General features: G+C 38.0%; 1 protein-coding gene across 1 annotated transcript; it reads right to left on the bottom strand.

Annotated features, from left to right (window-relative positions):
• Nucleotides 1–254: 254 nt before the first annotated feature.
• Nucleotides 255–12,675, bottom strand: LOC135116847 (peroxidase-like). Its single transcript, XM_064034435.1, has 12 exons — nt 12,463–12,675; nt 12,022–12,161; nt 11,502–11,666; nt 10,588–10,775; nt 9,588–9,795; nt 9,099–9,296; nt 3,421–3,565; nt 2,509–2,665; nt 1,829–1,996; nt 1,300–1,498; nt 602–707; nt 255–385 (listed from the first exon to the last, which is right to left on the bottom strand). The coding sequence occupies exons 1-12, from the start codon at nt 12,588–12,590 to the stop codon at nt 280–282; spliced, it is 1,908 nt and encodes a 635-aa protein (XP_063890505.1). The 5' UTR covers nt 12,591–12,675; the 3' UTR covers nt 255–279.
• Between the last annotated feature and the right edge of the window lie 285 nt (nt 12,676–12,960).

Below are 12,960 nucleotides of genomic sequence, written 5' to 3'. Positions count from 1 at the left end.
TATTATTACATTAAAGTGAAAAACTAAGTCTGTCAGTAAGTACATTTTAATGTCAGTCCTTCAATTTACCTCAAGACAATAAACAAAAGTAGTTGCCATGGTAATAAAAGAAACCGTTTTTATTTGTCATTCATTTAATTATTCAAACAAATACTCAACTCAAGGACAAAGACAAAATAGCATCTTTATTTATTGAACTATCCGTGAACTTAGACTGGATTTTATAAGGTCAAACACCTCAATATTATTTAATATGCTAGATAGTATAATAAAATTATTCTAGTACACAAGGTATTTGGTCCAATGATTTTCAGGTTCACATTTCTCATCTTTCCAAGCGTGGAAATCTATCTTGTTTATTTCGTCACAGGAACACATTTGGTTTCTGAAACAGAGATAATTAAACATGGTGAAAATAAATTTAAATTAAGACCACAATCATTTACTTTTTTTTTTTTTGAATTGTAGTTATGTCTAACAAATCAGTTAATAACTTTAAAACGGTTGAGTCAATTTTGAGGAGACGTTTTCTAAGAATAGCTGGTAAAACAGCTTTTAACAAAAAATATTGAATATTGTTATCATTAAATTAATAACTTACGCGTAACCAGCTTTCAAGAACGCTTGAGGTTGTATCCTTTCAACTGTATCGCCGACATCACACAGCAGTCTTGCTATTGTAACTTTCCTGATTTCAGATAGTTGTGCTGAAAATAAAAAAAATTGTAGACACATTTTATTTATTTTTAACTTTATGCAATCATAAAATTACAAAGGCGGACTTAATGCCATGGGCATTCTCTCCAGTCAACCTTAAGGTGATGCAGAGATAACATGGTAGGTGCATTACTTACTTAGAAAGACATGTATAAGACAACTAGCGATTAACATTTTAATAGAATACTAAAATAGACGTAAGTAGGTACATAAATATTACTACAAATATATAACATACAAAAGATTAAAAAAAATATATATATATATATAATAATATATATACCTATATATAAACATATATCTATATAATACATATACTAGCATATAATATTCCAATCCATTTTAGAATTCCATTTTAGAATTAACCTTTAAGCCGATTTACAACCATAGCTTAAATAAAAGGCTTTAAGTGACTCTGACTTTGCCTTTCATTCAAAATGTGATATTTTCAATAAATATGAACTTTTTAAATCTTTTCAGCTTGTAACAAAAGGATATCAGAGTGTCCTAGATTTGAAAAAAGAAAAAAACCCACATTAGTGTCATTCACTAGCCTATAATTTAACCCCTGAGGTTACTTACCTAAATTAAAAGCATTAGGCCTGTCCGGTCTTTCATACCAATGCCTATCAGATATGGTGTTACGTCTGAGTTGTTCCACCACCAGGCAGTAGAAGGTCGAAGGCACGAAGCCTCCAGGGATTGGCTTCTCTACCCAAATACCAGCCAGCAGGTCAATGTCTTCTACCTTCTCGTATACTTCTTTTAGGATTTCTATGCGCTGAAAAGGGAAAGTATTTTGTTTGTACCTATATGTTATTCCTGTTCGTCTTTAGTGCAGAGAAGAATTTTAGCTGTTACGTCGGTAAAATTTCGGTTCAGTCAAATCTGAATCAGCCATCATTTTCTTCATTGATCGCTATATTTTATTACGTCTAAAAACAATCTATGTTAGTTTTGTATCAAATGGTTGGGTTATCTCAAATCTGAATAAGTCCATTTTCTTTAAAAACAAAATAGTACAGTCTATTTTTATGTTTGGATTAGTTTAAAAAGAGCTTTTATTAGATCATTATGAAATTAAAATAAATACGGCGATTTTAAATGTTACCTCAGGGTCAATAATCCCATGTAAATCATCGAAGCTGAGGATCGGCTTTCCGAAACAGAACTCTCTGTACTTGACATAAGGTGGGAATCCGAAGTAGCGATTCTTTGCCAAGTCATTCGTCATCAGATCCGAGACATACTGGTGAGGACCGAGACCCATCTCTGTCACCTGAAAACATTTTTGAATAAAGTTATATATTGCAAACACAAAGTGGATCCCGGAGGATGGAAGGCGACCGAGAGGGAGACCAAGGAAACGCTGGAGGGAAGACTTGGACAGCTTCCTCTCGGACTGGCCTCAAGCAGCGATGGATAAAGAAAAGTGGAAGGCTTTGGGGGAGGCCTTTGCCCAGCAGTGGGACAGCATAGACTAATTAAAAAAAAAAAATTGCAAACACATAAACATAATCATAATAAATGAAAATGTAAAGAATGTAATTAATGTTTTGATTTTTTAGGTAGCCTTAGGTGGCCTAATCACTAATGGGATTGAAAAAAAGAAGAATTTCAAATACCCAATATTTTCTACTGTAGACCTTGTATATTATAATCAGGGATGTAACTTTCTTATAATGTATCACGGGAATCATGACGGCTCATTCTTACGAAGCTTACATTGATGTCAGCCTAATCATTATAACAAACAATAACAGTTGAATAACAGATTGTTATTTTACTCACATCAGGATCAGCAATATAATCAAACTGTGCACTGCCTTGTCTAAAGCTGCCTTGGGTCAGATAGTCCATATTATCATCCACGCCAAAGTAACCAGTCCTTAAGGTAAGGTTAACTATAGGTATTTGTTTCAGGTAGTAGCCATCTTTGTCGTATAATCTGAAATATTAAGAAACACACACATTTAAACTAGTTTTCAGATCGGTAACTTTGTTGAGTGTTGTCTATTTACACGTTTTATGATTTTGACCTTGAATTATAATTAAAATTTCAATGTATTTATTACATCGGAGTTAAGCAGAATAGCTTTGTAGAAAAATTAATTATTTTGTGTGATAATAAAGTATAATATTAAGGAATGTTATTACCTTGTTCATAGGTATTAACTCGTCAAAATAATGTAATTAATAGTGTTATTTTTTTGTTTCAACCAGTTCATATTCGCAGGGTCAGGGCTTTTAAGGATATAGGAAGTAATACAATAATTTCAGAGTCATTTTTTTATAGGTAACTAGCTTTTGCCCGCGGCTTCGCTCCTGTCAACTGACTTCTCTAATTTACCCTATTTTTTCATAAGAACTTTCTCCTGACAATAACAAACACAACAAAAAAAGAATTACCCAAATTGGTCCAGCGTTGTTGAGTTATGCGCTTACCAACACATTTTGCGATTCATTTTTATATTATAGATTTCGTATAAAACTGAACTTATATCTTGAACTTGAAAAAAAATACTGTATACAACGGTAAAAAAAACAGAGAGTCTATGAATTTCTCATCGGTTTGTCTCCATAAGACCCATACTTTGGAATCGAGCTAATAGTTTGATGTTTCAAAAAAGCTTTCATGAACTATTTGAAATATTATTGTTTTACTTTAACTTTCATAACAAAATAGTAGGTTTGATGACTTACTTGAGCGGACCTTCTTGCACAGTGTGCACCCATCTCAATACGAAGGGGTATTCGAGTGAAACTTGCGGCAACACGTGCGGGTTGTAATCGTCTTTGAAGCCGCCAGTCGATGTTAACACTCCGTCTTTCACCATGTTCTCATACCCTGAACATTGAAATAAGGATAATAGACGATGTTATTTAAATTGATGCATTGATACAAAGCAAACAAATAGGTACACCTGGTTTGTCATTTTTATTAAAGCCTTAGAATCATGTTGTTCTTATCAAGTGCAAGAGCCAGGGTCTCGTTGTGAGATAGGCCCAGGTTCTGATATTGAAACGAAACTGGGACGCTAATGTCAACATATAAAAGCTAGTCTGATAGCAACGTTACCTACTCCACTTTATGAGAAATCATCAAATTATGCTTATGTAATTGTGTACTTGTGTACACAATGCAGTCTAATTAAAATAAATAAAAATATATATATGTCGGCGCGGCCCACAGCGCGGCCCAATATTGCTGGCTGGTCCCTTGTTTGTGGTCGTCTTGGTGACGTGAGGTGCCAACGTCAATTGAAATAATCTTAAATGGAATCTCGAAGAGAAACCAAGTTCAGACTATGTGATCTTGGAAATGTATCCGATTTATTGTAACCAATGTGATTATTGAAGTACTGAACGATAATAGACGATGTGAACAACTACTGTGGTATTATTTCATATCCTGACAAGATGCAAGTGTATCAAAAGATTCTAACCACTTCTGGTGCTCCGACATCAGAAGTGGGATGGATGACCTTGCCCACTGATTGCTGCCTTGTTCGCATATTGGCTTTCTGATGTTGGTGCAGCGCTAAAAGACGAATACTCGTACTGCAGATGCAGTCGCTAATGAGAACACGTTATAAGATATCGATATGGTTACGGATTGCTGAACGCAAGTACTACTGATGGAGTGCAGCATTTAATGAAGTGTGTGACGACCGAAGCGGATTGATTTAGAAAAGATTGTCCATGGAATCGTCATGCAATACGGAATATCATGTTGAAAGAAATTGCGAGAAGGAAACTGACAACCGTCGTTCCTTTGTTTGTTAAAATTAAGTGATCGAATTCTGAAGGCACTGGTTACAGTCCTCCAGGTGGAACCGCCTGAGTTCAATGATATGAACTGCACGCACGCATTACGAAGTTTATTTGGTGCGAGAGCGTTCTGACCAAGTATTCGTTATGGACAGTGTTGAGAGCTTTTGAGAGCAATATTAATGGTGAAAAATGAAGTGAAGATGTTCGGCGTAGCAAGCGTGATGATATTCCTCTGGTTTACACGATTCTTATGATTGTGTGTAAAAGGAACATTATACCTGGAATGTGTCACGTCGTAGAACAGGCTAATTCTAAGGTTGGGGGAAGAAACACCGGGATGTGCCTTTGATAATGCTAGCAGAATCCTATCCTAAATTGATACCCTAATCTTAACAATTGTTGCAAGAATTTCAATGATTTGTTCCGTTGAAGGAATGCGTTTTATGGCATTGAGTGCTCGAACAGCTAAAAGAATGCATCGCACATCGATGTTTCATAAATTGCATTGTTGGGGAAACGAAATAGTGGATATTTTCATAGTCTCAACGGAAAATAACAGGACTTGGTTACCATGGTTACTGAAACAAGATTGGTTGCTATGGTGACAATATCAGAGTTGTTATCAAAATGTTGTGATAAAATTAACCGATTTATGATATCTTTTGCATGTGATGATCCCGTGAGCCTCTCCTGCTTCCTGTGGAAGAAGTCTCTGCTCGCTCTTCACTGCGGGGTCCGCGAGCGCAACGCATGACTTCTACCGCGCGGTGTCTTCCAGCGTGATCAAACACGATACGCGATGTTTGTTACATACAGAGATACTAAGAGCAACATGAATGATGAACCTGGTGAGATCAATCCAATTTTGTTTTGCGTCTTTTATAAAGTCGTACATCCGTAACGTTGATAATTGTCGACTATCTCCTTGGTTTAGTAGTGATATCTAAGGACTCGGGTTTGATCCTCGGGCTGCGTCATATTGCTTGATGGACCTAGCACCTCATTCATTGCTTTCAATGACTTCCAATTCGTACACGCTAGTTTCGCCGTAGGCAGAACATTGTATGTAGCGTTTCACCGTTCAGGTGATACTATTACCCCGTACGATAACGAAACTATTATAGCAAGACTATAGTTAGTCTCGTAGGTCTAGCTGTCATAAGCGCGGCTGCTCAGCACGAGGTCTCGGGTTCGATTCCCGAGTCGGGCCGAAATTGCTTTGTTGCCTTAGAAACTTTCACAAAGCATTCCGGAGCCTGGAAATTGCTAATTGATGCACCCGTGCATCGGAGGGCACGTAAAGTAAAGGCAAGTAAAGGTCCTTTAGTATGTTAGGTCCTGCTTGTGATCTCTCTCGGTCGTGTCGCATTGCCGTCCCATCGGACTACGACAGTGAAAGAATAATGAGTGCACCTGTGTCAGCGCGAATGCTTGTTCACTATAGTATGTCCTGCGCAGTTGGCTAATCTCCTTACATGAGAAAAGCCGTCGTAGCTGGTAATCGGCTAAGAGGACATCTTAGCTAGTAAATAGGAATAATATCAATCACATGTTAGCTTTTAGGTGTCTGTTTCTTACCTTATTGCGTAGCCATAGCAATTAATTTCCTACCTTGGAAAATAGCTTCAAAATAGCACGCTGTTGTTATTTATCGCTTACTTTTTGCTTATCTGACTTACTTTGACTTAGAGTCCTATGTCCCCTAGATAGGGCAGAGGGCATCCACAGTGCTCCGCCATCGTGTTCGGTCTTGAGCTTTGCGCTTTATTTCGCTCCACGTTCTGCCTATAGTCGCCGCCTCTGCAATGATCGACCGCCGCCAGGATTGTTTAGGGCGGCCACGTTTCCGCTTCCCTTGGGGATTCCAGTCTAGGGCTTGCCTCGGGATGTGATCGGGGTCCCTTCGGAGCGTGTGGCCGATCCAGTTCCACTTGCGTTGTTTGATCTGCTGGTCGATCGGTGTCTCTCCGCAGCGTTCCCACAGTTCTATGTTGGAGATTTTCTCGGGCCAGTATATACCGAGAATACGACGAAGGCAGCGATTGACGAAGACCTGGAGCTTACGCTTAAGCTTTGCTTATCTACTTGCTCTATTTACTTACATTGAGTTGCGCAGCTTTACATTGTGCGTCAGACTTTACATTTGCTGGTAGACTGTACCTAATCTACTCGAATAACCAGTTAGTAATTTCATCGTGTTCAGATGTACCTACGATGGATACGGGTTGATTCGGAATAAACCCATGTAAAGCCTGTGTGATGGCATAAGAGTCGCCGGGAACAGACCTGAGTAAAATCTGTGGTACAGTTGGTGTCATGTCACTGTGGTTGTGATCGTGTACCCTACAAGGCCGGAATAGGCTGTTGGCACTGTCAAGGGACACACCGACGGTGAAAATCCTGAGTAGAAGGTTTGAAGTGAATTAAACGACAGCCGTAGTTGTGACGGTTCCTGTAATTAACGTGTTGAAAGTCTAACTACCAAAAAGAGCAGAAGCCACAAAGTCTGATAACTAGTCTTGCCGAAGTGTGACTGGTTGCCTAGGTAATTGTGTTGAGAAATCGCTCCCTATAAGGCACGTATGCCCAGCTACATTCGGTTAGAATGAAAGTCAATCCAAACTTATTGAGAGAAGGCTAGGACTGGGCTGGATGTAGTTAGTTAACTTAAGCTCTCATCTCTAACAATAACGGATGGTAAGTCTGAAGTCTAATGTTTGGTTACCGATGCGCATGTTTGTCTTATCACTACAGATGTTGATGGCCGAGGCTGAAGGAGAGAAGGTGATCAACTACGTACGCTAACGCCGTGTGAGCTGATGGCTCGCAGCTGCGGTTGCTGACACGCGCTGTTGCAAGCCAGGATACCGTGCGATTCTGCGGTGGTAAAGGCGAACCAACAGTGAACTGTCAATTCGACACTTTACGAGTTTTCCTATGCTAGTTAATCAGGTGATCTGTTTTGTTGTTAATGTATTATGAACGTCGCGTTAAAATATGAAGCAGTAGTGTATTTAAAAACATTGCATTTGACGTTTATCGATTGAATTAGCAGACTATTGAGATTCAGTTGTACGTTTGTACGTTTAAACGAAGTTTTTAGTTTCGACGTGCTATTTGAACTTGATTATTTATCAGATACAGTTGAAGATAATGATACCGATAGTGAGCATTTAGTTTTAGCAGTTGAATTGTTGATAGTTACTGTATCGAATTCGCTAAGCTGTAACGAGTGAAGTCTATCCCTGATGAATTGTCTGATGAACATCAGATAGAAAGTATGTTGTAATTAGACCACTATTGGTTGTTTGATAAAATCAGATCTAAGCTTGCTTTGATCAATGAACTAAGTTATTGAGTAAAAAAGAAGAATTAATGGAAGTAGTCTAGTCCTACTACACTTGGTATCATTCTACGTTGTAGTCGTAGCTCATGCAGTAACAGTCTGTAAAGAGTCTCGGTACTTTCTTGGCTCTCCCACATTACTTAGATTCGTTGGGAATGTGTAAAAATGGTTACTGGTTAAGTGACCAAAATCGTGTCGCTGGTTAAGTGGCTACGATAATAAAAAAAAGAGATTTAAAAAAGTATCCCCTGGGTTAAGGGAAGTCTCCGGTTAGGAGAAGCCTCCGATTAGGAGAAGCCTCCGATTAGAGAAGCCTCCGATTAGGAGAAGCCTCCGATTAGGAGAAGCCTCCGGTTAGGAGAAGCCTCTAATTAAGAGAAGCCCTGGTTAAGGGAAGCCTCCGGTTAGGAGAAGCCTCTGGTTAAGAGAAGCCCTGGTTAAGGGAAGCCCTGGTTAAGGGAAGCCTCCAGTTAGGAGAAGTCTCTGGTTAAGAGAAACCCCTGGTTAAGGGAAGCCCTGGTTAAGGGAAGCCTCTGGTTAAGAGATGCCCCTGGTTAAGGGAAGCCTCTGGTTAAGAGAAGCCTCTGGTTAAGAGATGCCCCTGGTTAAGGGAAGCCTCTGGTTAAGAGAAGCCTCTGTTTAGAGAAGCCCTGGTTTAAGGGAAGCCCCTGTTTAAGGGAAGCCTCTGGTAAAGAGAAGTCCCTAGTGAAAGGAACCCTGGTTAAGGGAACCTGGTTGAGGGAACCCCCTATTTATGAAATGTCCCTGGTTAAGGGAGCATCCTAGTCTTAACAAATGTTTTAATAAAGTTTCACAATAGCTGAGCTTAATGATATGGTCAGGTGTGGCCGAACGAAAAGATGTTCCTTGGTATTATTTCTGTTACAGTGCTACTTACACGAGGACGTGTAAAGCGCAGGATGGCCGTGTCGGCGCGGCCCACAGCGCGGCCCAATATTGCTGGCTGGTCCCTTGTTTGTGGTCGTCTTGGTGACGTGAGGTGCCAACGTCAATTGAAATAATCTTAAATGGAATCTCGAAGAGAAACCAAGTTCAGACTATGTGATCTTGGAAATGTATCCGATTTATTGTAACCAATGTGATTATTGAAGTACTGAACGATAATAGACGATGTGAACAACTACTGTGGTATTATTTCATATCCTGACAAGATGCAAGTGTATCAAAAGATTCTAACCACTTCTGGTGCTCCGACATATAAATAAATAATAAAAATTTCCTCCATATAAAAATTACTGACCCATGAAAATCGGCAACAGCTCATAGTAATAGATCTGCAACGACACAGCTATGTTAATATCCCTCGTCACGTTGAACAGTTTGTCATCGTCCCAGCAAGGGTTGACGGCAGCCAGCTGTTTGGCGATGAAGTTGTGGTACCTCCAGAACCATACCACCATGAGGTTTATTCCTGCTAGAGTGTTACCACCATCTTCCGCTGAAATAGAATTATTAAAAAATATGAAATACACTTTGAGTAGGTGTGTACAATACAGGAAACAAATGACGATCGGAAACAATTAAATACTGTGAAAGAAACGAATTTAAAATCAATATTTCGAAGGGACTGTGAGTCGAATAGCAAATAAGTACATCGAACATTCAAATTATGAATGTTCATTTCACTGACAATACCCGGTCCAAGAAATCACGTATATGCGAACCATCTATCTAATGCACAATGTTCCAAGAATTTTGGACATACAACTGGTAATTTGATGTTACTTACGCATATCATGACACCTGGTCTCCTGAGGTCTTTGATTCAAGAAGCACACATTAGCTTGAGTCTTAGTACTGGGTGGCCATACCCTTCCTTTGTCATCCAATTCAGTCTTCACCATACCTCCTTGGAACGAGCGTCCTTTTTGCATCAGGCTAGACAATGCATTGCCGTATATAACTGACAGGTCCAGTAATGGAGTTGATGATACGATCTAAAGCAAAAATTATCATTGTATAATGTTTTTGTGTGAGAGAAGTGTACCCCGCAGTGGAAATATGAAAAAGGCTGATTATTTTGAAGTACTGTTCAAATATTTACCATTTTAATTTACTTATTCATGTGATCTATGTTTTTTTTACTATTAAGCACTGCAAAGTCAAAGTGAAAAACGTTTATTGAAACCAGGCTAGTTTTTAGCACTTTTTCACGTCAAATGTACAAAAGGACAGCACTCCCAAAACGCCCCCCTTTCACCACTTCCTAGTGTTCCCCAAGGACCAAGTATACGACCTATATAGTTTTAATATGCAGAGATCAAAATAAAAAAAAATAATAACTAAGTAATTAAAATAATACTGTCCATAAGTACATACAGTAGGTGGTTTTATCTTTTGATCTTATTATTCATACATAATTATAATAGTCACAATACCCTTATTTCCGTGAGTAAAATAATAAAAATATTAAATGAATAGGCAATTTTTTACATAAATAAAATTAAAAAAACTTTGATAATAAAATATATATGGGAATTAAGTTGAACCTTTGTACATACCTATTCACAACATTTACATTAATTAAATTACTCTAGACTTTAAAACGCTCAGTCAAAAACTTGGACTAAACGTAACTTTAATATGCTATAATCATAATATCAACCTGATCTACCATCCACCAATAAATAAACGGACAAACCCAATTACTTATTCATATCATTTACTAAAATATGTATAATTACATAAGAGAACAAAATCAAAATCAAAAGTCATTTATTCAAACTCACTCTTTCAGGAGCAGTATCATTCTTAATGCAGCCAATAGTCTGGAAAGTCTCAGGTCTGGTCATGTTGACGCATCGGACGCCAGAGAAGCGGTGAACCGGGTCATCATCAGGGATCTTGTTGGGGGCGCACATGTAGTCAGTCTTGCCTCGTTCCAGACAGCAGTATGGTTTCCATGCTATGTAGTTTACTGTGAATAGGATTAGGATGTTTAAGTTATTTTAATGAGGGTATAGGTTGAGGAAAAGGTTTGTGTAAGATGGTATTGATTTGTTCAGAGTAAACTGAACCCATACCTGCAGCTGTGTATAAAATAGTCTAAAATGATGTAAGCTAAATGCATTTTTGCACTTGTTAACTTCATCATAGATTATTTATCAACTCAAGTTATCTTTTTCGAATTGTACGTGAGTCACGCACAAAGCATTTCCTTATTGCAATGTTCCGCAAACTTAGATACATTTAAATTAATCTACATACACAGTTCGAAAATAAAAATAAAAAGTGCACTACCTGACCTCTGTTTGCACTAAGGTCACACTTTTATAGTCTGCGCAACTGCACATTTTGATTATTTATATTTTGTGAATGTTATTTTGAAAAATATCTCGTTCACCATGGCGAATCGTTTTAAGGAAAGGTTGAATTTAATTGATCGATTCCGAATTATGGCTTTTAAGGAAAAATCAGCAAATCAGGAATAAAAGATACACTTATTTTTAAAGATTACGATTAAAACGTCATGATTTTGTAAATAAAGGTACTTCTTTGTTTTTTTTTGCCAGAATTGTGTATGGTCAAAACGTGGCTAGTGAATATCCGAAATAATTTGGTTCAAGTTTACCTTTATCATCATCATTGCTGATAAAAACCTGTTACTAAAACCCTAAACTATATACAAAGTGACTCTTCATACCTGTGTCATGCAAAGAAACAATATCAGCAGACATGAAGACTATGAAGTGGATGGCCAGGTTCGTGAACAGGGGGCTCGGTACTCGACCGACTGACACCAGACGGGTTCTCAGGTATCTAGCTAGAGGCAGGTCATTGCCAGACGCTGCTTTCTTCGGCTCAAAGTCTGTGAACAAATAGTGGGTTAGTATTTTCACATTTTTTTTTACAACGATTATGGCACAGTGTGGAATTAATGCATACCAGAAATGTTCAATGGAGCAAAATCCAAGTTTTTAAAAAGTTTAGTAATTAAATAGATCCTTCTTAGATTTAGGTGCAATACAATATAGGTTTTTAAAAAATACTTTCAGCTACTTTTAATTATTTAATGCGTGTAATGTTCCAGGTCAGCAAGTGGTCCTAAAATCTTACATAAGCCTTTACCCCTAGACAAGGCAGAATTTGATCAAATAAAACAAAGCCGTCAGAATTGGGAAAAAATACTTGGCAGGTAACATAATAAACAAAAAAATACTCACTTTTATCAAAGACAGGTGGTAATACCCTCGCGAAAGGAGTATGAGTGGCTCCTCTGGTGGGATGCTGCAGGTTGTTGCAGGAACCATCCACTCTCCTGCCTTCGTGAGGATCACATGGCTCTATCTCGTTGACGCACCAGCTGCAGAGGAATTGGAACTTTAATGTCTTGTTTATGGGGTAGAAGATACAGTAATAGGTCCTGTTGGAGAACTCGAAACTACTATTCCAACAGATAGCTTTGATGGGCTCAAAATTCAAGAGAATAATATTCAAGAATAATTTAGTGATAAAACAAGAACTGGTAAAGATGATGTAGAAGTAAATTATTATTTACTTAATTTAAAAAAAATGGACCAAAAATATAAAAAAAAAACCACCCCATTTCCCATATAATCCATTTCACACACTTTGGACATAAAAATACCCAGTAAAATACTCACAAAGTAGTATTAGCCTTATCATGTCTTTTCACATCTTCCCTTGTAATCTGAGTCCCATAATACGAGTCATAGAAAATGGCTCCCCTTACACTACACAGCACCGAAACTAAGTAAATTAATATCAACATTTTACGTGTGGACTCATTGAAGTACAATAGAGTAATACAAGAAAATTATGCTGCTTCGAGTGTCGGTACTAACTGGTTTGCTTTTGAGAATGATATTAGTCATGTAAAGACGGATTAACAAGGACTATGTGAAGGGTAAAACTTGATAGGTGAGGCACGAATGCACTAATAACATAGACCGTTTGTAATGGTACAAATATTTTTTTAACTAGCTGTACCTCGCACTTTATGTACTAGGATAATAACAAGCCTTTCTCCGTAAATGAGGCAACTATCATATTTCTTTGGAAGGATATCATCAAATGAACCCTCTCGCTGAAAGGGAGTGTCAGGCTTTAACTGACTAAAACCCACCGTGTTTCTTCTAGAG

Source organism: Helicoverpa armigera, chromosome 4, assembly GCF_030705265.1.
Source record: "Helicoverpa armigera isolate CAAS_96S chromosome 4, ASM3070526v1, whole genome shotgun sequence".
Lineage (NCBI taxonomy): Eukaryota > Metazoa > Arthropoda > Insecta > Lepidoptera > Noctuidae > Helicoverpa > Helicoverpa armigera.
The sequence above is the reverse complement of the archived record's forward strand: the minus strand, read 5'-3'. Positions and strand labels throughout refer to the sequence as shown.

Bases quoted from the DNA above. Each gene is read 5' to 3' on its own strand.
- LOC135116847 (XM_064034435.1), bottom strand. From the start codon at position 12,590: ATGTTGATATTAATTTACTTAGTTTCGGTGCTGTGTAGTGTAAGGGGA. The intron at 11,667-12,021 runs GTGAGTATTTTT...ATTTGTTCACAG, and splicing joins ACCACCTGTCTTTGATAAAA to ACTTTGAGCCGAAGAAAGCA. The intron at 386-601 runs GTAAGTTATTAA...TCTCTGTTTCAG, and splicing joins TTCTTGAAAGCTGGTTACGC to AAACCAAATGTGTTCCTGTG.